Raw genomic sequence first — 28,000 nt, 5'->3', positions numbered from 1 at the left:
ATTTTATTTATTAAATGTCCACACAACCTATTTCACTGAAGTGACTCTGGACAATTTACAGCAGTACTCTCATGTACATTATTTCTCCTTTGCTTGTAATTAACTAATTTTTTAATCTTTCATGATAAGTAATATTTATCCAATATAAGTTAAGCACAAATAATTAAGATATACCATATGTCTATTTTATCGGCAGGATTGAAATATCTTGTGGCTGGATATGAAGATGTTCATACAAGCAGACTGATAGTCAATATGAAAAGCTTTGTTCATCAGTGGAAATCAGCTCTGAGAAAAAAGATCTTACAGGTTTTTAAAAAATGTGTCTGAAAAGGACATTTGTTTATGCATAAAAACATATGTGTAAAACTTTATGAACAACCTCTTAGATTAAAACTGGAATGTGAGGGAACAGTGCCAAATGTAGTATAAAAAGAACTTTAATTCATAGCCCATTCACCTTGACTCAAAACACCTCATTTCAGATTGCAGAAATAGTTGAGCTTTCTTACACAATCCCCTTTTTCTATGCAGTAGGCTGAGAAGTATGAACTAAATGTAACAATCTACAAGTGAGGTAATAAGGTATACATCCACATCTGCATTCCTGCAGCTCTAGCATTTTCATTTTATCAACAATCATCAGTTTCACAAAGCATTTTGTGAACAGAATTTCCTCACAGTTTTTTTTCTGGACTGGACCAAGATACTTAAAAGTAAAACCCATTAATTTGGCAGAATTTGCCTTGTCATTACTTCCTTAAAGTTCTCATATAGATTTAATATCCAATTTAAATGTTTTATTTAAGTCGCACAGAAATGTATGGATAATCTAAAAGTTGAAGCTTTCATTTTCTTCTTTGGAAATATGTATATACACTTGCGATGGATAAAGTAATTGCTGTTATTTGTACTGTTGTAATGAACGAGATTAACTGAATATTACATTAGTTAGTATATTGCAATCATAAAGGGGAATTTGGTTAGGTTTTTATTCAGGTTTCTGTAGATATAAATGGAAATGACCAATGTATTAATGGTCAAATTTATAAAAGCAGTGCATAGAATCTTCACTGAAATACAAAAGAATGCTGACTCAAATTGGTTAAATCAATGGCTTTTGGGGGATTGTGCAGGATGTTGCAGTCATGAGCACTTAAAACAAGTAATAAAAATGGAATCTATCCCTTTAGTAGAATTTTGACTTCAAATATTTTATATATAAAGCACTTTATTGCCTGCCCCTTTCCAGTGTGAGCAATCTAATATTGGGGAACAGGGACAGCATAGGAGAAAGGATGAGGGAACAGAATCTTGCTAAACCTACTAGGATAATTGCTTTTCTTAAAGCATAGCAAAAGCCATTCAGAAAAACTAAAGATAACTTGTGAAAAAGAATATACTGTATTTACAGTGGAGCTCCAACTTCAAAATAATAATTTTATTTGCTTGGTATCAGTTATGATAAGAGTAAACATAAAAAAACCAATGGAAGTTTATGAAAAGTGTGATGAACTTTCTTAGCGTTATGCTGGCCTTAGTTTTTAGTTTTGTAATATTTAGATTTCAACTGTTTTCTTAAATTGTCATCTTCTGCTTCTACATATGGTGTACATACTCTTCCAAAATTGCATATATTTTATATATCATGAACTTCATAACTGGTATCTACATTGTTCTGTTAACACAAACATAAGCACCAAAATATCCTATTTATATGAACATACAAAGGCACACCATACAATGTAAATGAAACAGTCATCCATGGCTCATCTGTTATTTTTTACTGTGATCCTATGGATTCTTAAAAATGATACTGTTTTAGATGTTGTTTTTCTACTTTATGTATATAATAAATATGTTACAATTCTAAAAATTGTCATCATATGTTTTTGCAATAGCATAACCTGTCAAAATCTTAATTGGAAAATAATTGAAAATTTTATGTGTATTCAAATTGTAATACTGGTCACTAGGATTAGGACAAATGAGATTCTTTCTACACTTGATGGTTACATACAAATATACACCCATTAACAGATAAATTAGTCCTGCTGAGACTCACAGGCCTTACACTAAGATACATGGATACAGAACTGCAGTCTTATTTGTATTGTAGAACTAAATGCAAGTATTATAGGCTCCTGCTTGAAATTAACTGTAATATATGAGGGTCACAGTCATAGTGTCACAGTTATCTACAAATAATTGCTCTTCTATAGTCATTTAGATGATCTTTCCAATTTTAATCAAGAAAAAAATGTACAAAATTATTTGCAGTAACTTGCTCTTTCTGTGAAGGGTTGGTTTGCTCCTCTCTAGGTTGCAATGAAGTGAAGGATGTTTACCAATTACACTTGCTTGACAATTATCATCTTTCATTCAAGTGACTGTGTTTGGGTACATATCTCGGCCTTGCAAATATGCAAGTGCCCAGATAGTTTTCAGTGGGAAATTATATGAACAAGTTTGAGTTTTAATATAATTACTTCCGAGGACTATATCTTTCTGTTACTAAAAATGACGGAAAATCTAGTTCTACTACAGTATCTAAATGGAGAGCTAAGATTGCCATAAATAACCAATAGTTTTGGAACAAATCTGCAGCTTATATTTTTAGATATTCAATCAAATACAGTCAAGTGATTTTTTTAGAATGACCCCCTACTTTAAAAATCACACTGAAGAGATGAACAACCATATTTGCTGCTACTCAAAGTTTCTACATTTTCTTACTGGTTTTCTTCAGTTCTGAAATCTAACCTTGCAGAAAGGTCAAGTCTTTTCCCACAATTCAGTAAGGAAATATTTATGACTGTTCCACATTAATGAGAGAGGGGTGGGGAGCCACAGAAAGAAAAACAAATAGGCAAATATTTCTGGAAATATTCTATATATGGAAAAACTTCAAGACATACTGAAATACACTGTACATTGTACACTGTAATCTACTGTACAAAGCAAAAGATTAGAAATTAAAATATTTAGCATGCCATGATTTTGAAGCTAAATATGCTGCTACTGTGACCAAAATGCTAGGTTCCTGTTGCAATGTCAAACAAGAAAAAGTACCATCTCCTGCTTACTTTGCTTCCCATTTATCTTATGCTTTGTCCTGAGTCAAAGGCTAAGGGCAGTGGTGGGATTCAAAATATTTTACTACCAGTTCTGTGGGTGTGGCTTGGTGGGAGTGGCTTGGTGGGCGTGGCAGTGGAAGGATACTGCAAAATCCCCATTCCCTCCCCACCCTACTAACCTGCCTTCCAGCTCCATTCTCCAGTGCAGGGCAACCAAAGAAGACACAGCCAATCAGCTGAGACTCAGGAGGTGGAGAATAGATGGGGGCAGGGCCAGTCAGAGGTGGGATTTGCTGGTTCTCTGAACTACTCAAAATTTCTGCTACCAGTTCTCCAGAACTGGTTAGAATCTGCTGAATACCACCTCTGGCTAAGGGGGTATATACACCTTTCCTTTACCAGTATTTTATTGCAATAATTTCCATCTTGATTCTTTTTTTGAACTGTGCAAAAACATAACAACTTCTTCAATAAATATGAGAAAGTTCAGACAAAGACCACATTTCTAATAGCCACTGATTTACTCTTTTTCTTAGTTTGTTTATAAAGAACTTTTCTGATTCACTCAGGGCAATTCTTACTTTAAAATAATGGTTTGCAATTTAATATAGAGAAAATGCAAAACAGAAAATAAATAGCTTCCAATTCACCCAATCATTCAAAGAATTAAGATGGATATGTGCTTGTGTTTATATAAACTACTTAATGCATTGTAATCAAGGAGATTATTAATTTTGCATGTAATATACAGTACTTCATAGCCAAGAGTTATTTTGATATGTATTAGCTGTGATTTAATGCTAGAATTTATCTGACTCTTTTGACAGTGCCTCTTATGTGAATTTAATTATTACCATACATTGCATATAACCCACTTCTGTTCTAGTCTTCATATTACCTGGATAATTGCAATTTAACTCTTAGGGCAGTATGATTTATGCCACAGAATTTGCTTTAAAAGTTTATTTCACCTAACTTGAAAAAAATACGTAGAAACAAGTATCTTGAAAAAGAATTTTGCATACCCTATTAGCTTTGTTAGGATTATGGTTAAACGTTAAAATGTATACATATATTGCACTTCCTTATCTTGGCTCTAATATTTGGGAAAAAGCCAAGTTTTAACATCCTCCTGGAAGGCTAAGATTTTCTGTTTTTTAAGCAAAAAGATTAAGATAGGTTTAGGGATAACCGATTAGGTACAGAAGTGTTCCCTTATATAAGCCCAACAGCCAGAAAAACATTTGTGAGGAGAACCACTTGGGAAAGAATTTTTCCCTTTCTGTATCAATTTCAGACAAATAGCACATTTCATTCCTATTCTACAAGTGTTTAAATAGATAGAGGCTTATAGAAAACCACCTTCGCTAGATCTCTCAGAAAACTAGTTATTTCTCGATAAGAATTCCAGGAATACATATAACATTAAATTGTCAAAGCGGGCAAATACGTATTCTTCTCTTTTGATATCTGAAAAGTGAAGAAATGTATTTAGCATCCCTGAAACAAGAGCAAATCTTGTTGGCCCCAAAAGTCTTTTACTTTCACTGCAAGAATAAGATGTTCTAATATTGATAATCTGGAAAGTTCTCAATTTAAGAGATGCAGTTGTATTTAGATTTTAAACAAAAAAAAATTGGCTTCTTGTGCTTCGTATGTAACATTCACTTCTGAAAAGCTAATTGTAATTTTCCACCTTTTGCTCTGCAGGAGGTATGGAACTTGTCCACTGTGCCATGGTATTTGCATTTAAAGAATTAATAAAAATTCCTAACTGGTCAAAAGACTTTTATGAACATTATGACCTTGACATTTTTACCACCTTGTACGTGTTTCTCTGCAGCCAAACAACAGACCCAACACATATTTCCAAACTATACAAACACCATTGCTTTCTTTAACTATGAAGTTTGTCTCCACTGTTTCAAGCCTAAATGTTTTCATTTCAATATTTTGTTAGATTTTCTAGAGCATCATACAAAGCAAAATTATTATCTCTTGAGAAAATAGTATGCTGATGGTTTTAAGAAATAGCATATTGAGAACTTTTATTCAGTTAATCCCTGGGCAAATAACAGTAATAAAGCAAATGACAACTAAAACCCCAAAATATCTAGCTAAATTAGCATGACATTCTCCATCCTGAAGCCAAGCCAGTGAACGACAGCCTAGTGAGACATATTTTTATTGAAGATTTCAGTCTACAGTACCATTTCTATGAATGGTAAACAAGAATATCTTCTTAGTTGCTTTTAAATTGTTATGGGAAAAGAAAGGTTCGGATGCATTCATTTGGAATTTTATTTGTTGAAAAATGCAGTCTAAGTAATCCTTCATCAGTTTTCTCTACTCCATTTATTCCTTAAATTAAAATAATTCTAAAGACATTTCTACACCATCACCCTTTCTATTCCTAATATTTCAAAGCATTTGAAAAAGATCTATGATTGCCTTGTCCTCTACCAATTGTAGTTACAAAGATTAGGAAAGGGGGCATAGAATCACTATGCCACCTGAGCTGCCACATATCTTACAGAAACAAAAAAAAAAACCTCCAATGGCACTACATGCATAAATAAAATATTTTTGCACTTTCCTTGCCTTTTTTTGCACTTTCCATATCCTTACATTATTTTACCCATTTGTTTGAACATAGTACATATAAAAATCCTCCTTAAATATTCTAAGAAGAGGACCTGCAAACCTATAAAGTATCTTTCTCTTAAAAGACAGCTTCCAGGGTAGTGAAGAACTGGGATGAGGCAAGAATCCTAACAATTGGAGGAGCAGGTTCTCCACAAGCTGATCCTGACTTTGGACTCTGTTTGTGTTCTGTTGAGACTGGATTTCTGCCTAACGTCTCTTGTTGTGCTGAGTTAAATGACCGGACTCACTTAACATGGGTTCTACCTGAAAATCTGCTGGGTGGTTTGAATTAAAACCTTGAACTCCTTGCTATGTGAGCGTTCAGGGCAGCACAGTCGGAGGGGGAAAGGTCTAACTTAATTGTACCCCATTGCATCAGTGGCAAGACTTCTTGCCGCATGTCTGGGAAAGGTCCTACTGTTGTTGAGACATTAAAGAGAGTCTAACTTCAACACACCCTTCCTCAAAGCACTGCTCTTTCAATCGTTTACTTATAGATATTGTACTAAGCTACTTAAGCAGCAATAAGTTTACTGAATTATGCTTCTCCTGGAAACATGTACTGCCTTCTCCCTGAAGGCTATTACCAATATATTCTCCTTCTCCTTCAGCTGCCATCACACATTGTTGCTCCATTTTGCTTTGTGTTGTTTTGTTTTAAAAGTTTGTACAATAGTTAGACTTCACATACAAAAAACAATGGGATCTTTTCTTCATTATTTTATTCAACAACAGGGCAGAAAGGGCAGAGAAGCTTAAAAGCTCCGTTCATGTGAATGGAACAATTGCCTTGAGTCAACTATTTACATATTGTATATGTATTCCATTAAAATTAACACCATTATTACATAGCATAGATGCAAACCAAGTATCTGAATGTCACCCAAAAATGATTTTAAAAGAGGTGAAAAATGATATTTGGACTTGGTTTCGGGGACTGAAAAAAAAATCAAGAAATAGCATTACAGAGTTTTTCCAAGAGGAAAATAAAAAGGCTCTGCATCTTTTATTACCAGTTCCAAATTGCTGAATGTCTTATTTCCAGCAATTCTACATATTGCTGGTTTTCTCATTTTTTCTTCCATATAGGTAAACAGAGCCATTATATATAATTAATTACAGTACTAGAGTTTTATCTTTAAATATGATGCAAAGAGGTTTATACCATTTTCCTATTTAAAATGATACCAAAAAGTCAACAATTTTTCAGTGCTTTGTAATACATATGATTTCTGGGGGGAAAATCTTTAAAAAGCAAGTGGAAAGAATTTCACAAAGAATCAGGAATTTTCTACATAGAGAGAGTTGAACAGCTGTATTATGCTAAAGAGGCTAGAAAAAGAATAATAGGAAACGTTTTCAAGTAATCTAAATCAATGTTAGATCTTTCCATTTGTCTCCATGTTTGGAGTGAGCTGCTCTGGATCCAAGTTCAGCCAAAAACCTTACATAAGGCTTTGCATCCATTGAGAATCTTGTTGAAATTTGGAAAAACCTTGTCTTCTTAGGCTTATCCAAAGTATGTTTCTGTAAGATTGCAGCTTTTGTATTTCTATTATACTGTAACTATCTTGTAAGAACTATTCCTTAAATCAAGGGTCCCCAACTCCCGGTCCATGGATCGGCACCGGTCCGCAGCATGCCATAAACTGGACCACTCAAACAAGTGAAGAAGCCCCATCCACAGGATGCAAGCAACACATGAAACCACGCCCCCTATAGTCCATGGAGAAACCTCTCTCCACAAAAATGGTCCCTGGTGCCCAAAAATTTGGGGACTGCTGCTTTAAATGATTGCTTATAACTTTAGAAAGAGAAATGCAATACTGAAAAACAGATATGTAAGGATAATTGATATGTTATCTTTCAATTAGAGTGAAATTACAATTCTCCTCCTGCCTGTATATACATGTACACCTTCAAAATCTTACCCTTCTGATACAGATGTTCAAACTGCATAGAAGCAGTTTTCTTCTCTGTCCTTTAGCAGAATTGAGTTCTACTAACTAAAACATGCCATTGAATCTAGCTTGTTTATCTTAATTTTTTTTTTTTAAAAAAAACCACTGTCTCACTGTCTAATAAACCACATTTAAATAACAAAAATTATTTATTTTTCCCTTGTGCCATTTCTTTGATCATCTAAAAATCTGGAAAGGTAATCATCTTGAAACTAGTTCCTCATTTTTTAAAAATATGTTAGCAATGTTATATATTCAAGCAAGGGATTGGAATTTCTCCTCAAATATGATACCTTAAGGTTATTTATATTTATCATACAATTGCAAGTAGTATCATGTTTAAGAGGTAAAAAGATATAGCTAAGGAAAACAGATGTATAGTAGCTGCACAGTAATAAATCATTTTAAAAATGTAGTTGAAGATGAAAATAATATTTTACAATAATTATCCAATAGTGAATTATCTGAAATAAATTACTTTTAACTATAATGCTGACATTATAAATTAATGAAGTTTGTAAAACTGGCTATCAATTAAGATATTAAAAGGTTACTCCATTTTCATCTCTCTGTGTACATATATTTCATATTTTTACAGCTCCAAAGGATAATTATTTCAAACATTATCAAAGTTAATAACATTTTAGTACAATTTCATTGTTGTAATATTTGTCATTGTTAGGAAACTTTTGAATCAAATCTTTTTTTTGTTTTGGAATTTACATTATTTTGCTGCACTGTTTAAATATATATTGTTAATGGTAGATAAAAATCACATTTTGGAGCTGAAACTATATCTTTTCAAGCTGGTAAAGCTAAATATCATAGTAGGATATAACTTGCCCTTTTCTGTTAACTAATGAAAAAGGGTTCAAGGTTCCTAGAATTCACAGAAAGCAGGTGGTAAAGAGGATATTTGGGAAGATAAAATTTGCTATTCTCTGAGCATTCCTTGGTTGCCCCGAGGTTCCAAAAAAGTTCTACACCCATTTGCACCATTCAGGTGACCCTGAGGGTACAGATAAACCTCCAAGTGGCCTTAAAGACTTTCAGAAACACTCTAACAATCAGATGACAAGGAATATAAATCCTTCCATCCTCCACCTTTCAGTCAGAACTGGAGAAGCTTCTTGGATGAGAAGTGAAAAGTTTTCAAGGAAAGACAAAGTCCTGTTGCCTTTTGAAAAAGCACTGTCAGGACAAACATGGATGACTGAGAATCTCCATAAACATTTATTTTTATTTATTTACTAATCAAATTTGTATATCTGCCCATCTCTCAAAAAATGACTCTGGGTGGCATACAACTACCCTGTTTCTCCAACAATACGGCCTCCCCCAATAGGAAGTCCCAGCATGTTTTATAGGCATGAAATGAAATTAAGCCCCTCCCCAAATTAAGGCCTATATTAAAACATGCGAAATGGGAGGGGGAATGGTGGGGGGCTTGCCATTAGGAAGTACTTTTGTTGCACACCCGGATATGGTGCTGCCTGCGTTGACCCGATACGAAGTGCCCCACCAACGCCGAGGTCAACATCCAAGCCGTCGCTGCCTGCCTGCCCGAAGATGCAAGGGGGGAATTAAGTCACCCCAAAAGACAGCCTAGCCATTTTTTCGGGGCTCAAAAAATAAGACCCGGCCCTATTATATGAGAAACACGGTATTAAATAAAACAATGAATATAAAAACAACAGATACAAACACATAAAACATACAAATCCTAGGCAAACATGGTAAGAATGGCCATCTTAGCAATAAATCCATTCAAACATGTTTCCAGTTCCTTGGGAGCCCAGAACCTGATAAAGAAAGCAGGTCTTAAGGAACTTCCAAAATATTGGAAGATACTAAGATATTTGAGCTAATCTAATCTTGGGAGAAAGAATGCTCCATAAGGTGGGCACCGCAGCAGAAAAAGGCTGGGACCCACTGAAGGGTACCACTCATTTTCTGTACAACCTAGGAAGGAACAGTGATAAACCACTTTTGGAAAGAAGTACCGAGAAAACTGTAGGGACTTGTCCAGGCAACCTCTGAGAATTGGACAAAAATGAACGGAAGAAAAAAAAAATGTAATCAAATGTTCAATTGTTTCCAGCTGTCTTGAGACTTTTATTAGCTGAAAGGCAGAAACAATTTAAAATATATATTGCATTTCTGAAACCCAGGTTTTCTTTCAAAATCTAATAAATAAATAAAATATAATTATTTTAATGACATCTTAAAATTATAAAAATGAAAATTTTCAAGAAAATTATACCTGATAAACCTATGGGGGGGGGGACATTCTGGTGAGAGAGAATTTTCCTGAGGATGGGCTCCAGAACAAATCCAAAGGTTTGGAAGACTGACTGACCTAGATTGGAACCTGCAAAATTATTCTGGGACACATATTTGCCTTCATTTGGGGTGGGGGTTGGGGGGGGGGAAAAATCATTTCTGTAAGCCAAGGTTATCCTAGAGTGCCATCTTCTGGTCAAAGGCTATAAACTAAATGTAAACCACTCCAAGCTTGATTGTGGGAAGTACGATTTCTGCAACAGAATGGTCAATGTCTGGAACTCACTACCTGATTCTGTTGTTACCTGCTCAAACCCCCACTCCTTTACCCTCAAACTAACCTCTATTGACCTCACCCCATTCCTAAGAGGTCTTTAAGGGGCATGCATAAACGCACAATCGTGCCTACCATCCCTGTCTTATTGTCCCCAATTATTAGTTCCTATTTCTTGTATTTTAACTTATGTTTGTTCTTGTTTCTGTTATATTATAAGCTCTTGACAAACAAATAAATAAATAAAATATAAAGATTTCTTAGTGAAATATCTAGCCAATAAAATTTCAATTTTGCAGATGCTTACTTTTTTATTCTATCAGTAACTACTTAATCCTTGCAGGTTTATTATTTATTTACTTAAATATTGTTATGTGCTGCCTTGTTTAAAGAAACTTTTTTTTAAAAAAGCAAACAAATTAACACGAGCAAGCATGCTACCATTCCTACTAACCAGTCTATGATACTAAGAAAATCCCCTGAGCCATTGTGCCCCCTCTATTAAAGAGTAAAGTTATTACCCATCCCTGGCCTAGTTCCTGCTCAATCTCACCTCATCTAATTTATAGCCATGCATATTTTTATTCCATCTTCTTCCAATTCCTTCTTTGATGCCATGTTTCAAAAAACATTCCACTACTTTTTCTTTGATGACTTTTCTCACATTGAACAATTGTTTTCACATTATACATTTCTAATGTCTTACTAAACAACAAAAATCTAATCTACATAGACCCATCTCAGCATAAAGCCGTATCATACTTCTCAAATGTTATTACTTTTTGTCCCCTTTCAATTATAATTTTTAATTGAAATTGTTAATTGTTAAGTGAATCCATTGTTGTTAAGTGCAGTTGTTAAGTGGAATCTGGTTTCCCCACTGACTTTTAATATCAAAAGTAGCAAATAGTGATCACCAGACTCCAGAACACTGCATTCCTCATAAGTATGCACCAGTTACCAAGCATGAGAATTTTGATCACATGACCCTGTGTTGTTGCAATGATTGTAAGTGTAAAATGGTCCTAGCCAGAGTATCGCATACTGTTTCATAGTCAAGCTAGTGTGTTTTCTATGACTCGAAATTCTAGACCTAGAAAACCTAGAACTATGCCGCCTTCAGTCTGATCTACAGTGTTTCTCACAAAATAAGGCAGGGCTTAATTTCCCCCCCTCTTGCATACTTGGGTGGATGGGCATCGACAGCTTGGATGTTGACCTCAGCATTGGTGGGGCACTTCGTATCGGGAGACCTTCCGCCACCGTTGCTTTCCCTTCTCCCTTGCTGCCGTGGCGTTTAGAGCAATGCCGCGGCATTTGGCGCAGCCATGCGCGGCCAGCCAGGGCTCCTCCCTGCAACCGGAGCCCTGCGGAGATACTCGGCTTCAGGCGCTCCTGTCGCCGCTTTCCCTTTGCCTTCGAAGGTAAAGCCAATTCTTTTAAAAACGGCACCCTACTACAACAAAGCCTCCCCTGCCCGAGAGAGCAGCCCAACGCCACGTGGGGAGGCGAATCTCCCAAGGCCGCAGTGCAGGATCGGCCCACCCCGGGAGAAGCACCCAGCCGCCATCCCTGCCTGGCGCCGGGCAGAGGGCGAAGAGAGAGAGAGAGGCCGGGAGAGGCCGCCCGAGGCAGTGATAGCGCCCACCCATCCAAGGCAAGGAGACGGCCTGCGCCGCGTCCTCCTCTGAGCTGAGCCACACTGAGTCAGTGCCTCTGCCTGATGCTCGTTCCACTGCGTTTGGAGCTGACGGCGCATTTGGAGATGCGTGGGGATGGGGCCAGGCTGGGCGAGGGGTGGAAAGGATGGGCGGCTTCGGGCTCTCTCCGCCAGCCAGGGAAGCAGCGCTGCCATCACCTCGCCTCCCTGTCCGCGGATGGGTGGGCGCTATCACTGCCTCGGGCAGCCTCTCCTGGTGGCACCTTTGGGTTCGCACTGGAGGGACTTGGGAAGGAAGGCAAGCTCAGGTCGGCCCAGCTCTTTTGCTTGGCAGGCGGGCGCGCACCTGCAGCTCGCTTTCCTGGCTCTGCCCAGCCTCGCACGGCTCTGGCGCGGCCCTGGTGGGATGAGCGGAGGGTCCGTTGGGGAGACGCTCGCTGCCTTGGTGAGAGCTCTGCTGCCGGGGAGGGCCCGCCTGTCAGCTGCGCTGGGCGCCCCAGGCGAAGCTCTTCGTGCTCTGCCCGGCACCAGGCAGGGATGGTGGCTGGGCGCTTCTCCCGAGGTGGGCCGATCCTGCACTTCAGCCCCGGGAGATTCGCCTCCCCACGTGGGGTTGGGCTGCTCTCTCAGGCAGGGGAGGCTTTGTTGTAGTAGGGTGTCATTTGTAAAATAATTGGCTTTACCTTCGAAGGCAAAGGGAAGGCAGTGACAGGAGCGCCTGAAGCCGAGTGTTTCCACCGGGCTCCAGTTGCAGGGAGGAGCCCTGGCTGGCTGCACGTGGCTGCCCCAAACGCCATGGCGTTGCTCTAAAGACCGCGGCAGCAAGGGAGAAGGGAAAGCAAAGGTGGCAGAAGATCTCCCGATACGAAGTGCCCCACCAACGCTGAGGTCAACATCCAAGCTGTCGACGCCCATCCACCCGAGGATGCAAGGGGGGGGGAATTAAGCCCGGCCTTATTTTGTGAGAAACACTGTAGATCGGACCGAAGGCGGCATAGTTCTAGGTTTTCTAGGTCTAGAATTTTGAGTCTGGTGGCATAAGGTATTCTGCAACGAGTAGAGGAATGGAGAACTCTTCTTGTGAAATATTTCTGGACTTTCTCAACTGTGTTAATATCAGATACGTAATGTGGGTTCCAGACTGATGAGCTGTATTCGAGTATTGGTCTAGCAAATGTTTTGTATGCTCTAGTTAGTAGTGTAATATTACCAGAGAAAAAGCTATGTAAGATTAGGTTAACAACTCTTAATGCCTTTTTGGCTATGTAGTTACAGTGGGCTCTAGCACTTAGATCATTAGAGATGAGTACTCCAAGATCCTTGACAGAGTTTGGATCATCAACAAGGTCTTGACTATTCAGCCTGTATTTTATTTTCTGATTTTTTTTGCCAATATGTAAGACAGAGCATTTATTTGTTGAGATTTGAAGTTGCCATTTGTTTGACCATTCTGATACATAGTCGAGGTCTTTTTGAAGGGTAGCAATATTGTCTGTGGTGTTGAACAGTTTTACATCATCAGCGAAGAGAACGCAGTTGCTCTTGATATGATCACAGAGGTCATTTATGTAGAGTATGAAAAGAGTTTGTCCTAGAACACTGCCTTGGGGGACACCACTGTTGACAGGTACAGAATTTGATAGGACTCTCCCAATTTTGACCATTTTGACCATGTTGTCTGTTTGACAGGAATGCTTCTATCCAGTTATGCAGGTGTCCAGAGATACCATAAGATTTTACTTGTAGTTTGTCGTGTACCACTGAATCAAAGGCTTTACAGAAGTCTATATAGATTGCGTCTATTGCTTTACCCTGATTGAGTTGTGTAGTCCATATGTTTTTCCAGTGTAAGAGTTGTAGATTACAGGATAGTTTTTTTCCTGAAACCAAATTGTTTATTAGAGAGTAGGTTGTTTGCTTCTAAGTGGAGGATGATGGATTGGTTAATAATTGATTCCATGACTTTACAGGTGATGCAGCATAAGATTGGTCTGTAATTTTCAACTAAGCTAGGGTCTCCCTTTTTGAAGATGGGGATGACTGTGGCTTGTGACCATAGGTTAGGCAAGGAGCTGGTCCTGAAAGATTTTTCAAAGATTATTGTTAGAGGTTCTGCTATGGCAGTGGATAGCTTTTTTTAAGGAGTAGGCACATATTCCGTCCGGTCCAATAGATAGAGATGGTTTTAGATTGCGTAGTTTAAAGTTCTCTTTGAGAAATTGCCACAATTTGTTGTGATCCACACAATCAAAGGCTTTGGCATAGTCAATGAAGCAGAAGTAGATGTTTTTCTGGAACTCCCTAGCTTTCTCCATGATCCAGTGTATGTTGGCAATTTGACATCTAGTTTCTCTGCCTCTTTGAATCCTGCCTGTACTTCTGGTAGTTCTCCATACACATACTGTTGGAGCCTAGCTTGAAGGATTTTAAGCATAACTTTACTAGCATGTGAAATGGGTGCAATGTGCGATAGTTTGAACATTTTTAAACTAAATTAAATTTAACTAAATTAATTCTTTAATGTTAACTAGGCTCCACTTTATTTGGCTTAGCAAATTAGCTAAACCAGGCTGTAGTTTATTGAATGAATTTCTACCTCATTCCTAACGCCCCCCCTCCCAAACAAAGACTGTCGCTGTGCTTATCAGCTAAAAAGGGGCCGGTTAGTTTGCGGCTCGTTTTCTAGTTCTGGATTGTAGTTTCGCTCTGATCCAGCGCGCTATATTATGCGAATCCTGGTAACTGATATGAGTAAACCATAGTTTAGGTACCCAAGACTAACGCAAAGAGGAAACACGACTCGAGAGATGCGGAAGTCTTCTATTGTGACAAGTTCACCAACAGCAGTTCTGCCCACCTCCGCTTCACGCACCCTCAGCGCCCGACTCACACGAGGAATCCCCGCCGCAGAGGAGCTGCCCGAGGGAGCCGCGGCGTGACGCGCCGAGGGGGCGGGGCTTCAGAACCCCAGAAGCCTGAGGCGCTTAAGATGGCGGCTCCTGGCGAGGGTTTCTGGCGAGGTCGGCGATTGCGCGAGGGACCGAATAGCTGAGTGGCTTCGGCCACCGACATGGCTCGGGCCAGTCGGGTGAGAACCGGCGGTAGCAGGGATCCCGGGAGGGAGGGGGCAGCCGGGGTGGAAGCGGGGGAGGGAAGGAGGTAGGGGATGCCCGTTGCTTCCCACTGACCTTTGGCCCTCCCCATCTCTCGGGCAGCCCCATCCCGGTCCTCGGTGTTGACCTCGTCGAAGAAGCTGGGCGACGAACATTTATGCCGCTGGCCCTGGAAGCCGCCTTCGCCTGTATTACAGTTTTGCCTCGGAGGTGTGGAGGAGAAAGGCGAAATCTGGCGGCGCCAGGACTGCCTTGGGAGAGGAGTCCGGAACTTGGAGCGGGTTAATTTTTCTACCTGTCTTCTACTAATCTAACTCTCCCAATTCTCTTTTTCATTTTCACTCTTTTTTCTCTGCTCCCTCCCCCGTCGCAGTAATAACAGAGGGTGCTTTTTTTAAAAAAAACAACACCACATTGTTGAGCTTTATAGGTTAAAGCCTTTTTCGGCTTTTGGAAATGGTTGGCTGGTAAGGAAGTGTTTAAAACTTTCTCATGTGCGTGTATACATTGCTCTGTGTTCTGCAAAGCCAGCAAGTATGAAGTTTATTCAACAACCCATAGTATAACAGGATGAATGAATCCAATCACGGTGTTACTCTTGCTTGCTTTTTATGGGTTAACTACATCGTACCAGAAAGAGAGGCAGTGGGGGAAAAAGGAAGAGTTATGAACCGATTTTCTGCCGGCAGAATAATAGAAATAAACTTCTGGAGGAAGTAGTTGCTGCAGTTAAAATATGTTTGTATTGTTGGTAATGTCTAAAAATTAGTCTAGAAAGAATTGTGGTTGGATATTAAATTGGCTGCCTTTTTCCTGGAAAGACTATCTTGCTCATGAATCTTTGTTTTGGAAGTTGAGATACTGGTTAAGAACTTCTTTAGTTGATGGCTAACACAGGTGAGATAGATGCAAGATTAATAGTGCTGTTTTCACCTCAAAACATTTTCAAAATGGACACATTTTTTAACCATAAAACTGTCGTTCAGATTTGGATGTTTTTACATAGTTTCCTATATGTTATGAACATATATACATCTATCTTACTTTCTTTGTGTATTGATCTGAGAGTCTGAATGGTTTCATTTTTGTGGCATGATACTAAAAGCACCTTTTCCCTCCTCATTTTCAGGTGAAAATGCAAAACCTAAGAAGCTGTTGGGCTAATGAATTTCTGTAGTATATTCTCAACATTGTGAGATTGACAATGGATAAATGTAAGCATGTAGGCCGACTGCGGCTTGCCCAGGACCATTCAATAGTGAATCCTCACAAATGGCATTGTATGGTATGCAATACTACAGAATCTGTATGGGCCTGTCTCAGTTGCTCACATGTTGCTTGTGGAAGATATATTGAAGAACATGCGCTAAAGCACTTTCATGAAAGCAATCATCCAGTAGCATTGGAAGTAAATGAGCTGTACATTTTTTGCTACCTTTGTGATGATTATGTTCTTAATGATAACGCCACTGGTGACATAAAACTTTTACGAAGTATATTAAGTGCAATCAAGAGCCAGAATTATGACTGCACTACTCGGAGTGGTAGGATTTTGCGATCTATGGGCATAAGTGATGATATTTCACATAATAATGCTCAGGCTTTGCTTCGAGGTCAAGACCGTATGTTCACAGCCCTATGGCACAGGAGGTATGCATTAATGGGCAAAGTATTTAGAACTTGGTTTGAATTAACACCAACTGGGAAAAGGATTTTAGAAGAAGATAAGCTGTGTGAACAGGCAGAAGAAAGACGAATCAATGCTAGGAAGAAAAGAGAAGAGCGAAAGCGCCAATTGAAGGAGGAAATGGAAAAAATACCACCAAGGAAAAGCTTTCGCTTGCAAAAACAAAATGAATCTTCAGTATGTGTACTAAAAATGCCACAAAATTTGGGCTCTGATATAGAGTTGAAAGTAGCAGCTACCTCAGATGATGTAAAGTTAAAAAAAATTAATGATTCTCCAGCCAAACGAAGACCTACTATGACTCCTGGTGTGACAGGACTACGAAACTTGGGAAATACTTGCTATATGAACTCAATTCTTCAGGTATTGAGTCATTTGTTCATATTTCGGGAATGTTTTTTAAAGCTTGATTTAAACCAAACACAAGAGTTGTTAGCAGTTGCAGCCAGTGGCAAAACAAGATCATCTACAAAGCAGCCTCTATCTGCTAGCTTTGATGTTCAAGAACAGAAAACCTTTGTTAAGGACCTGACATTTTTCACAAGGCGATTTAGTACATCATCAGGTTTAAGTGGTGGTGGATCAAGTAATAGAAATATGGAACTTATTCAGCCCAAGGAACCAAGTTCAAAGTACATTTCTCTTTGTCATGAATTACATACTTTGTTTCAAGTTATGTGGTCTGGCAAGTGGGCATTGGTGTCTCCTTTTGCCATGCTCCATTCTGTGTGGAGACTAATCCCAGCCTTCCATGGTTATGCCCAACAAGATGCTCAGGAATTTCTTTGTGAACTTTTGGATAAAGTCCAACAAGAATTGGAGACAGTTAGAGCAAAAAGCCCAGCCCTCATTCCTGCTTCTCAAAGGAAACTCATTAAAAAAGTTTTTAATGTGGTCAACACTATTTTTCATGGACAGCTTTTAAGTCAGGTAAATATTTTAGAATAAGATGATTCAGTGAGTGAGTGATAGAAAATTCAGGGTAGTATAAGATTGAAAACTGAACTTCCTGACTGTCTTATGCTAAATAAGAATCCAGCTTAGTATTGTATTTTGAGTAAGCAGTATTTTGTACTGTTTCAAGCAGGCTTCTATCCCTGCTTACTGCATCACTTATTTCTTAAATTAAGAATTGTCTTCTTTCTTACAGTTTTGCCAGCATATTATGATTGCATAAAAAGGCTTGTGTAAAGACATACCAGTAGTTAGCAGATTCCCATTAATACACAAGCAGAATGTTTTTAAAAAGAAGACATTACTTGTGGCAATACTCTTACACTGAGTCACAAGAAAGTATAACTGGCATCAACCCAGTATTTCTCCTGGTACAAGGACAAAGATTTTAAAATTATTTTAATCTTTTTTGTGTGCATCACTGTTTGAAGGATTTTCTGCTTCTAAAATTGTTATATTTAATAACATAGAACTTAATTTCAATTTTATTTATATTACATAGGGATTCTCTATAGATGAAACTTTAGAACTACAACTATTCCTCCCTTATGACCACAATTGAGCCCAAAATTTCTGTTACTAAATGAGACTGTTGAATGAATTTTGCCCCATTTTATAGCCTTTCTTGCCACTGTTGTTAAGTGAATCATTGCAGTTCTTAAATTAGTAACACAACTGTAAAAAGAATCTGGCTTCCCCATTGACTTTGCTTGTCAGAAGGTCACAAAACATGATCATATGACCCAGGACATTGCAACTATAATAAATACGAGTCAGTTGCCAAGTGTCTGAATTTTGATCATGTGACCTAAATGAATTGTAAGTCGAGGACTACCTGCATTTTAACAAATATAAAAAAGGCTTGTTCTTTAGTACGGATCTTGAGGTAATTTCAAAAGTGAAATAATGTAAAAATAAATAGAACATCTAAAAATAAGCAACAGTATTTGCATAATTTAAAACTTGATTAAATGAAAAATTACTTCCACTTAGCTGCAGAATGGGTATTTAACTCAGTTAGAGCTGTGTTTGTCTATGGTGGTACCATCTTTTCCAACTAAACAATTTTAGCTTCGCTTAGCTTAAGCTTTTGTGAGCTGTAGCTCACATCTAATGAAGTGAATTGCATTTCACAAAATTAATGCATTTTAATAAAAATGTGTTAATTGAAAAAGGTTCTAATAGAGTCATCCTGATTTTTTAAAAATGATATGTTATATTTTTCTTACTTGTTATGTAATGTAACAATGTACATTTAAACAATGTGCTCCTTTGGATCATCTTGTCAAGCTCCCAGCACTTTGATTCATAATTCAATTACTCCAAAAGGTCTTGACTTTCTTTGATGGAACTGCTCTGGAATTTGAGGTTGAATTCCAATTCAGATAGTTTGTTAGAACTTACTCTGTTGTCCAAATATATTTTACTCTTGTATGTCATTAATGCTTTGTTTGGGGTTAATGTAATTTATCCTTATTTATTAGATTGTTAGATTTAATTAGACTTATTTATTAGATTGTTATCCCATTGCAATTATTTTTTATAAATGACTCAACACAGCAAATAAACATAATACTCCATCCTCCTCCTATTTTCTCCATCACACCGCTGTGAGTTGAGTTGGACAGAGAGAGAGTAATGCCCTATAATGATAGCTATCATTGGATAATTATTTTGTAGTTGGAAAGTTTGCTTTTAAAGGATCTGCGCTAGGTCTGATCTTTATGAGGGAAGAGTTCATTTCATAGTCAGGTGACAGATTCTTAGGTGAACATGGTCTTCATTTACACACTCCTTTGAGCCCAGGTACACAGATCCACAATTGTAAGAATCCCTTACTGTTGATCTGCAAGCAATCTCTTGTCATGATATGCAAATTCTGAGATATTTACAAGAGTTTGAAAAATAGTATAGTCCACTGAAGGCTGGTGGCATATTTACACAAATTTGGAAACAAGGGTTTTTGATGATATTTGTATGGCGATTCCCCCAGATATTTCCAAGTAACAGCATGTGCTGAGCCACCCATCTCTCTTGTTTTGTTATACAAGAAGGACCATGGGATCATGGATGAAGAGACTAACGAACCACAACTATAACTCTTCACATTTGTAAAGACAAATAGCTTATGTGTTAAGCAAAGTTGTTTTAGTTGGTGGTCTGCCTAGGCTAAATTACTAAGCAAAATCATTTCTAAAGTCAATAGTTAAAGCTAGGAGTTTTCAGTGTGAGCTCAAAATTAGATTGCTCATCCTCACTTTGCATGCCTTGAATTTTTTATTTGAAGGGAGAAGAGAAATAATGCATGTGATAGTAAATATATTTAAACTATAGCAACATTCTTTATATTTCCTATAAGACTTTAGTTATATACTATACTTCAGAGAAGAAATGTAAGAGTATTGAGATGTGAAATGGACCCTGTACTTTGGATCCTGCTTTAGCATCCTTGCTGCATCAATCATTAGTAAAAAGTCATGTCTTCTCTGGGCTTGCACATCTCGGGAAATAATGCATTTAAGATGGGGAGATGATGAAAGGGAGCCAACGTGTTATTATACTTTCCATAAGATCTCCTGAATGCATTTCCTAAAGCCACGAGTCTATCATGCAGGCTTAGGAAGAGAATAATGTTAAGGAACTGCCATTAGGTAGAATAAAGTGCCCACACTGGATCTAAAGCAACTTGTTCTCTAGATGCAAATATTTACACTGTACAAATATCCAAATAGTTCAGACTGTACTGTATTCTTTGTCATCTTCATTTCAGTTAATTTGTTCTTCAGTGGTCTTTCCTATATATTTATGCACACCATAGCATTTATTTAGAAATTAAAGCTTTTAAATCAATAAGCCTTTGAGGCTAAAAACAAATTATATTTTGTTTTGTTCAAGTTTTCTACAGTGGCATACAATTATAATATGCAGTATATCCATCCATAATATCTTTATTATACATTTTCTGGGTTTGTTTGAATTGGGAACTTAGTGCAATGTGATGATCCAAATATACTTTGCCCAGATCTGGGCTTTTTCTACAAAGTTTTTTAATTTTAAGATATACAGTTGTATGACATTATATGACTTCTATAAGACTGTACTTTGCTAACCCTTCCAGGGGTGGGATTCTACCAGTTTGCACCTATTCGCCAGAACTGCTTGTTAACATTCTAAGCAGTTAGGAAAACCGGTTGTTAGAAGAAATTACTGGCCTAATCCTCTAAGGAAGGCAGGAAGGAAACATTCTGGTGTTGCTTACAGAAACTGCCTCTGTTAACCATTATTACATTCTTGGCAGGACAAGACTTCCTGTCTCAGGATCATCTCTGGAGTTTTTTTCCCCCTCCTTTGCTGGTACTTTGCTTGTGTGGAGTGACCATTCAAAGTTCCAATGGCACTGAAAAAAGTGATTTGTGACCATTTTTCACACTTACGACTGTTGTGGTATCCCCACAGTCATGAGAGGCCAGGCGAGGAGATGCATGCCTCGATGTGAGTGATATTGAGTTGGCCATACCCAGCCAATAACATAACCACCAAGCCATATCCACCCAGTCACATGACCACCTAAGCCATGCCCACCACCTAAGCCATGCTCACAGAACCGGTTGTTAAAATTTTTGAATCCCACTCCTGAACCCTTCCCTTTCAAAGATAAACTATTTTGAGGGAAAAGCTAGTTTCCAATTTTTGATTTAATTTTTAAATGGCAGTGGATCCACTTGAAATTAAGGATGAGGATAAGTAATTTCTTTTTGCATCATTTATTCATATATAGTTAGCTGTTTTAAATTCTTTAAACAGAGCTGTAAATTCAAATTAACTGATGGTTTATATTGACAGGTAACATGCCTTGCATGTGACAACAAATCAAATACTGTAGAGCCTTTCTGGGACTTGTCATTGGAATTTCCTGAAAGATACCACTGCAATGGAAGGGAGACAACCTGTCAGTATCCATGCTTGTTGACAGAGATGTTAGCCAAATTTACAGAAACTGAAGCTTTAGAAGGGAAGATATATGCCTGTAACCAGTGCAACAGTGAGTAACGACTGTATGTACTCATGGATCTGATTTTAATATATGATGTTAACTATCTAATAGGGTTATTTTAAAAAATATTACCTATGTGAGATATTTAATAACAGAATGTGAAACAAACTGTGCTTACATCATTAGCACAAATGGCTACTCTTTATATTTTGCATGCTTACCAGTGATTGTATCTTGACTGTTCTGCCAATCAAAATGAATTTTATGATAGTTCTAGTGTGATTGCTTCTTTCTAATTTAACTTGGTATGCACAAAAAATTCTGTTACTGTATTTTGGAATAGTTCTAGAATATCTCATTTGTATTTGTATCCTGTATATTGTGCACATATTAAAGGGTATTAATCTAATTTTATAATGTGATCTGCTATAAATTAGAGGGAGGCTATTTTTCTTACAGCAAAACGAAGAAAATTTTCTTCTAAACCTGTTCTACTCACAGAGGCCCAGAAGCAGCTTCTGGTGTGCCACCTACCTCAGATTCTGCGGTTACACCTTAAGCGATTCAGGTAACTAAACTGTATTTGTGCAGTTTATTTTTTACTTTTTTCAATGAAATATTTCTTTAATGGTTAGCAAGCTACCCATTCTCTATATGGCGCCATAATTATGTGTTTAAGAAAGCAGTTAAGAAATGTTTTGTAATAATTACAGCTGATATAAAGTGTTTTAAACATTTTACCCATTCTAAAACAAGTAGATTTATGAGAGAAAGCAAAATTGTTGATTGGACTTAAATTAAGACTTTCCATAAAGTTTGAAGATGAAAGGATTTTACTGATTAGATAGCTTTGTTGTTGTAGAAATGCTAGTTTATACTATATGGAAAAGTAAAAAGTTGAGGCTTGATTTTAATGCCTTATTCTATTGCACCAAAGGGAGCTGGAAATCTACACTTCTTTTCCCCCTCCTTTTCTACACTTCTCTCTTTCTCTTTCCTTCCCTTTTGTTTCGTACTATAGGTAGTCCTCAAGTTATGAATGTAGTGGAGCCTGCCCATTTCATCCGTGACTTGAGAATTCGTGGGAGTGAATTTCGTACCTTGAACGGATATCACTCCCTGCTTTTGCTGAAGCATTTGCTAATTTAATGTGTGAATGAATGCATGGCTCATTAAATGCACATGAGTATCTTGGGGTAGAAAAGGCCGGGGGGGGGGGTTCCTAGTGAGGGAACAAGCCACCTACTTCAGACCACCCAAGGCCATCCCTGACCCTCAAGATACCTCATTCTCCCTCCTCTGGGGTCCCCACAATTGCTTCTCCCCACATCCTGCCACACTGGGTGACTTACCTTAGGAAGATCTGTCTCCTCCAGCCTGTTCCTTTGTCCCCTACTTTCTTGTCAGCAAAAGGCTTGACGAGGCCTCCAGCGCCAAGAAAGCAGCCCTAAAAGGCCCTGCACAACTTTTCAGGGTTGCTTTCTTGCCCCAAATTAGTTTGACGAGGCCTCGGGCACCAAGAAATAAGCCCTGAAAGGCCACACACAGCCTTTCTGGGCTGCTTTCTCATTGGCAAAGCACTTGAGGATTGTGTCCCTGTAGGCTTTGTCAGCCCTTTGCAAAAAGCCTTTGCCGGTAGGACCAGGGCTTCAGAGAGACGTGTCTGCTGCTTCCAAGCTCTGCTATGCCAATGAAGGCATTTTGCAAAGGGCTGCTGAAGCCTACAAGAATGCAATCTCCCTGCAGGCTTCGGCAAGGAAACGGCAAATGGAGGGAAGTCCTGAAGGACTAAAACCTTACCTCCTTTTGCAAAAGTCCAGGCCTCAATTTGCAGAGAATAGAGGCCTAAAGTGCGAGATTATACAAGATCTCGCACTACTGATCTTGCGGCATGTTAGGCCTCTGTTCTCTGTGAATGCAGGCAAAGAAACAGGGAATAGGGTGGGTGATGTTGCAGAGCCTCTGCAGTCGTTTGTAAGGATGAACAAGTGCCGTGGTGCTGCAATATTCATAATTTCAGGATTTGTTCGTAAATATTATGGAGTGCTTAATGCGTAACGTCGAACATTTGCTAACAGAACACTCATAACCTGGGAATTACCTGTATTTGCTTTTGTATTTTATATAACAAGCTAATAAAACTATTAAAACATGAAAGAAAATGAGAAAAATACTATGCAACTCACTGGGAACCTCAGTGGGAGTTCTTGGGGTGGAGTCCATATACAGGTAGTTCTTGTTTAGCAACGACAATTGAGGCCGGCACCTCAGTCATTAAGCAAAGCAGTTAAGTGAAACAACTGTGCTTATGAATTTATTTCAGCTTTGCTTTATCAAAGGTTTCAAATGCAAGAACTGGTTGTGAAATTATGTTTTCATCGCTGTTATAATTATAACGGATCACTCATCGATGTAGTAATTAAACAAACCTGTAAGAGTAGTGAATCACAAAAGCAATATACAAAAAATTAACTAAAAATAAAGTCCAGTATATTTTTCCACAACTAATAAGATTGAAACCTATACAACTGGTGAGATTCTTCCATAAAATGCCTATAAGGCCTTTTCAGAATCTATAGCTGGAACCCTGTGGAACCAATGACAATGCAGGATTATTGATTTAAGAATGACAGATTAAGAGGAATTTGAACTAATCACCCAAATATACTATAAGAGACAAATTCCAGTAGCAGGCATTAAATAGTATTAATAGACAGGGGAGATAAAATGAATTTGGGATTCTAAATTCAAAAAGAAAACATATAAGAGCAAATCTTTTGTGGTTAAATTACAAGGTATTTTAAATATTAGAAGAAATTTCTTAAAAGTAAGAACAGTTTGAAGGTGAAGTCAAATTAAGTAGCAAGATTGTTGGAGAATGTTTGCTGGTATTAGAGATCTTCAATTTGAGGCTGGTTAGCTATGTTACAGCTGTCTTAATTCAGATTTTCCTGCGTTGAACAGACGATATGATAACCCAGTTTGGATTCATTGCTGTGATACTGAACAAAAGTGATACTCCTTTGTACAGTGTTTTTAGATTATTGGACTAATATGCTATATGTTATTATAAAATAATTTATAAAAATGAAATAAATAACATATTCTTTCAGAACAAGAAAAATAATCCTAAGTTTCATTTTTCCTCCTGTAGATGGTCAGGACGCAATCATCGTGAGAAGATTGGTGTGCATGTCAACTTTGATGAGATTCTAAACATGGAACCCTATTGTTGCAGAAAATCTCTAAAATCCCTTATGGCAGATTACTTTATCTATGATTTGTCTGCTGTTGTGATGCATCATGGAAAAGGATTTGGTTCAGGACACTACACTGCCTATTGCTATAATTCAGATGGAGGTAATTCATATGAAAGTGCACAGATTATTGGATTTATATGAGAAATGCAATTAATAAGGCTATCTTTTAATGGCAATATTTTTTGGAGATTTTATGTTATAAACAATGTTTGCATTCTTGAGATTCATAATTTGGAAATCTGAAAAAATTATAGCATATCACATTGAAAGATAAGGCAGCTGTACTGCCTTGCATGAAATCCCATTTCCCCTGAATATTAAAAACTGTTTCATATACTGTAATTTCAGATAGTTGTTTCTCTATTGGACAGCTTTGAAAGGTGTGTGTGTATGTGTGTTTTGATTACACTAGGAATGTTGCCTTTGTTTGCCTCTAATTACAAATCACTACACAGAGTGAATGAAAAATGTAATTTGGTTGTGGCCTTCATAGGGAAATGGTTGTTACTATGGCAGTGCAGTGCTGCATTAGTTAAATATTTGGTCTGGTTATATACTGAATAAACTGTAGTTTCTTAAATTATAAAATATCAATTCTGTGCTTTTAGAAGAAAACATCAACATTACCATTTTTATTACTCTTATTTTTATTGTTCTAGGGTTCTGGGTACACTGCAATGATTCCAAGCTCACCATGTGCACTATGGAAGAAGTATGCAAGGCCCAGGCATATATTTTATTTTATACCCAACGAGTTACTCTAATGAATGGACATTGGAGAATGTCAGGTCTTGATTCACCATCTGGAAAACAGGCAAATACTGAAGTTAATGGCTCCAATGCGAAAAGTGACAGCTAATTCAGAACCAAATTGTACAGAATAAGTTTGGATTGCGCAATAATGTACTAAATCTGCCTTCTGGAGCCAAACCCTATTACGTGTTCAGATCTTTTGTACCTTTTAAACTCATTCATGACCGTAACTTCCCAAGTTATTAACATATATATCTCAATTGTTAAGAGAAAATTTTCCATTTGAATCTTTAAATTTTACCTCAAGCTGTTTTTCAGCATTTTAATATTTTGAAATAGGAAATTTAGATGAGGAATATGGGCGGGCAAACTCTGGACTATTTTTAAATTAAAAGCTGTGTTTTATACTACTTCTAGCAATACTGTGGATGTTGTCTACAGGAATCTGTCTTGCTTCCATGATTAAAAGATGTGATGGTAACAAATGCGTTTTAAGTTTTCTTCTGGCCATGTTAAAATGTTCTTTCTCTTCTGTAAGCAAAGAGTTTAAGTAGTACAACACTTCTCACATTTATATTATTAAAGCACTAAATCACTAGAAAGGTAGCAAGGAACATTAAAATATTATTTCCATAGCCTATTTATTGCTTCACTCAAGTATACTGCTGAACTAAGCTTTCTGCCCCAGGTTCTATATCTAATCTAGTGTACAGGTAGTCCTTGACTTATGATTGGTCACTTAGTGATTGAAGTTATGACGGACCCCTCCCCCCAACAGCATGATTGCATTTGGGGAACCCAGCAACAGGTGTTTTCTTCTGGCTCTGTAAAAATACCCATTGTGGATAGTGGATTTGTTTAATGACCATGGTAATTTGCTTAATGATCACCACAAAATACAAAATCATGTGATGACCCACTTAATAACCAGCATGACTTATATTTTAATTCCAGGGTCAGTTATGATCATAAGTTGAATAACTGTACTCTGATCTGTCACTTGCCATAGTAAAATCAATGGAAGATAATTAAAAAACTGCTTTTTTTGCTATTAACATAATATCTGGAAACCTGGGTTTTTTGATTACTAAGGTTTTACAGCACATGTGTCAGTCAGATTATTGCCTTAATTTTTCCTAAATACTGTTTATAGTTTCTACTGGAAAACAACATTCAAAATATTGCTCTATACATATTAATGATTTTTTATCTAGCGTGTCCCTTTCTAAATGTAAAGGTCTTCGTGGTCTTTTTTTTTTTTTTTTTTTGAGCGCTTCAATTTCAGCTGCTCCTTATGTTCATTTATCCAATGCAAAACTGCAGCATAGGCTAGCTTTGGCAATTAAGTGGGTCATTCAGAGCAAATTGGAGGGAAATTTACATTATGACTAGATTGTAATACTGTTCAATGTTCATACTACTGCATCAATGAGGCTCAAATTAAAATTCTCCAGAGCATAAAAAACCCCACCAAAATTGCCTTTAACTTTTTGTCCTACGGATCTAAATATGAAGGTATCTGAACTACAGTTCTCTCACATTGTGGTATTCAAAAAAATTCCTCCATGGTTTGGAGAAACCATTCTTATCTGTTGTGAAATATCCTGTGCAAGTTTCTCAATGGCAAGAAAGGCTAATACCCTACTTTCTCATATAGGAACATTCATGTGGAAAATAAACACTCGTGCCTTCTTCTGAAAACAGGTTTGCAAAAATGACTTTAGATATAGCTGAATTTACATAGAAATCTATTTTAATTCTCTTCATAGGAAACTTTTAAGAATCAAGTTAGCACTCTTGAATAATTGATTTCTTGCCACAGAATAGATCCACAGAAAGCCAAACCAGGAAGTGTAATACAGAGAAGGTCTTTGTCCAAGTTACAATAATAATTACATTGAGTCTCATTCTTAAAAAGTTTAAAATACTTGCTTCAGATATCTTATGGTGGTTAATTATGATTTTCATTTACAACAAAACTTGCCTTCCTCTGCACGTTTCATATTAATGGCTATTATTTGCAAGGCAAGCCTACTCAGCAGATACTTTTCCATGTATTTTCTGCATCACACGAGGTAGCAAAAGATATAATAGTTCAGTCTTGAGAACACAATGGAGGCAGATAACATTACAAATTTAGAGGGCACAAACTCTGTTTTTACCACTTTAAAAGATGAACAAGATTTTCTGTAAATAAAACTATGTGACAGGAACAGAACAGAAATAGATGAAAAATTATTAAGAAATTAAAAGGACTGAGGAAAATCTCAATGAGAATAATGAACTTAAAAGACAATTACAATGCATCAGATTTCATTTCCATGCTGAATTTGTATTC

General features: G+C 37.4%; 2 protein-coding genes across 7 annotated transcripts in view; both read left to right on the top strand.

The window, feature by feature from the left end:
* The window catches only part of NTN4 (netrin 4), a 36,946-nt gene extending 35,216 nt beyond the window's left edge, over positions 1-1,730 (top strand). For all 3 annotated transcript variants that reach the window (XM_087968123.1, XM_026693968.2, XM_087968124.1), the window contains one exon: positions 197-1,730. In XM_087968123.1, the coding sequence (XP_087824249.1) occupies positions 197-330 (134 nt within the window). In that variant the 3' untranslated portion in view covers positions 331-1,730. The remainder of the gene's footprint in view (positions 1-196) is intronic.
* A 13,140-nt stretch (positions 1,731-14,870) lies between these two features.
* On the top strand, positions 14,871-26,147 carry USP44 (ubiquitin specific peptidase 44). 4 transcript variants are annotated; one of them, XM_087968129.1, is made up of 7 exons: positions 14,871-14,989; positions 15,117-15,295; positions 16,144-17,631; positions 21,499-21,697; positions 22,151-22,217; positions 24,804-25,009; positions 25,569-26,147. In XM_087968129.1, the coding sequence occupies exons 3-7, from the start codon at positions 16,219-16,221 to the stop codon at positions 25,766-25,768; spliced, it is 2,085 nt and encodes a 694-aa protein (XP_087824255.1). In that variant the 5' UTR covers positions 14,871-14,989; positions 15,117-15,295; positions 16,144-16,218; the 3' UTR covers positions 25,769-26,147. The 4 variants fall into 4 exon arrangements, with proteins under 4 accessions (XP_087824255.1, XP_026549722.1, XP_026549727.1 ...); XM_026693937.2 differs by having other exon boundaries at positions 22,109-22,217; XM_026693942.2 differs by lacking the exon at positions 15,117-15,295.
* The last annotated feature ends 1,853 nt before the right edge of the window (positions 26,148-28,000 follow it).

This window comes from Notechis scutatus, chromosome 6 (assembly GCF_049901735.1).
Source record: "Notechis scutatus isolate UNSWTSFEM ecotype Mainland chromosome 6, rNotScu1.2, whole genome shotgun sequence".
In the NCBI taxonomy this organism is placed as follows: domain Eukaryota; kingdom Metazoa; phylum Chordata; class Lepidosauria; order Squamata; family Elapidae; genus Notechis; species Notechis scutatus.
Note: the sequence above shows the minus strand (reverse complement) of the source record. Positions and strands in the feature narration are given on the sequence as shown.

What these genes read in the sequence shown, in the direction of transcription:
- USP44 (XM_026693932.2), top strand. Translation starts at nt 16,219, where the DNA reads ATGGATAAATGTAAGCATGTAGGCCGACTGCGGCTTGCCCAGGACCAT. An exon ending in ATGGACAGCTTTTAAGTCAG is followed by an intron (nt 17,632 to 21,498) that starts GTAAATATTTTA and finishes TTATATTGACAG; the next exon opens with GTAACATGCCTTGCATGTGA. An exon ending in TTACACCTTAAGCGATTCAG is followed by an intron (nt 22,218 to 24,803) that starts GTAACTAAACTG and finishes TTCCTCCTGTAG; the next exon opens with ATGGTCAGGACGCAATCATC.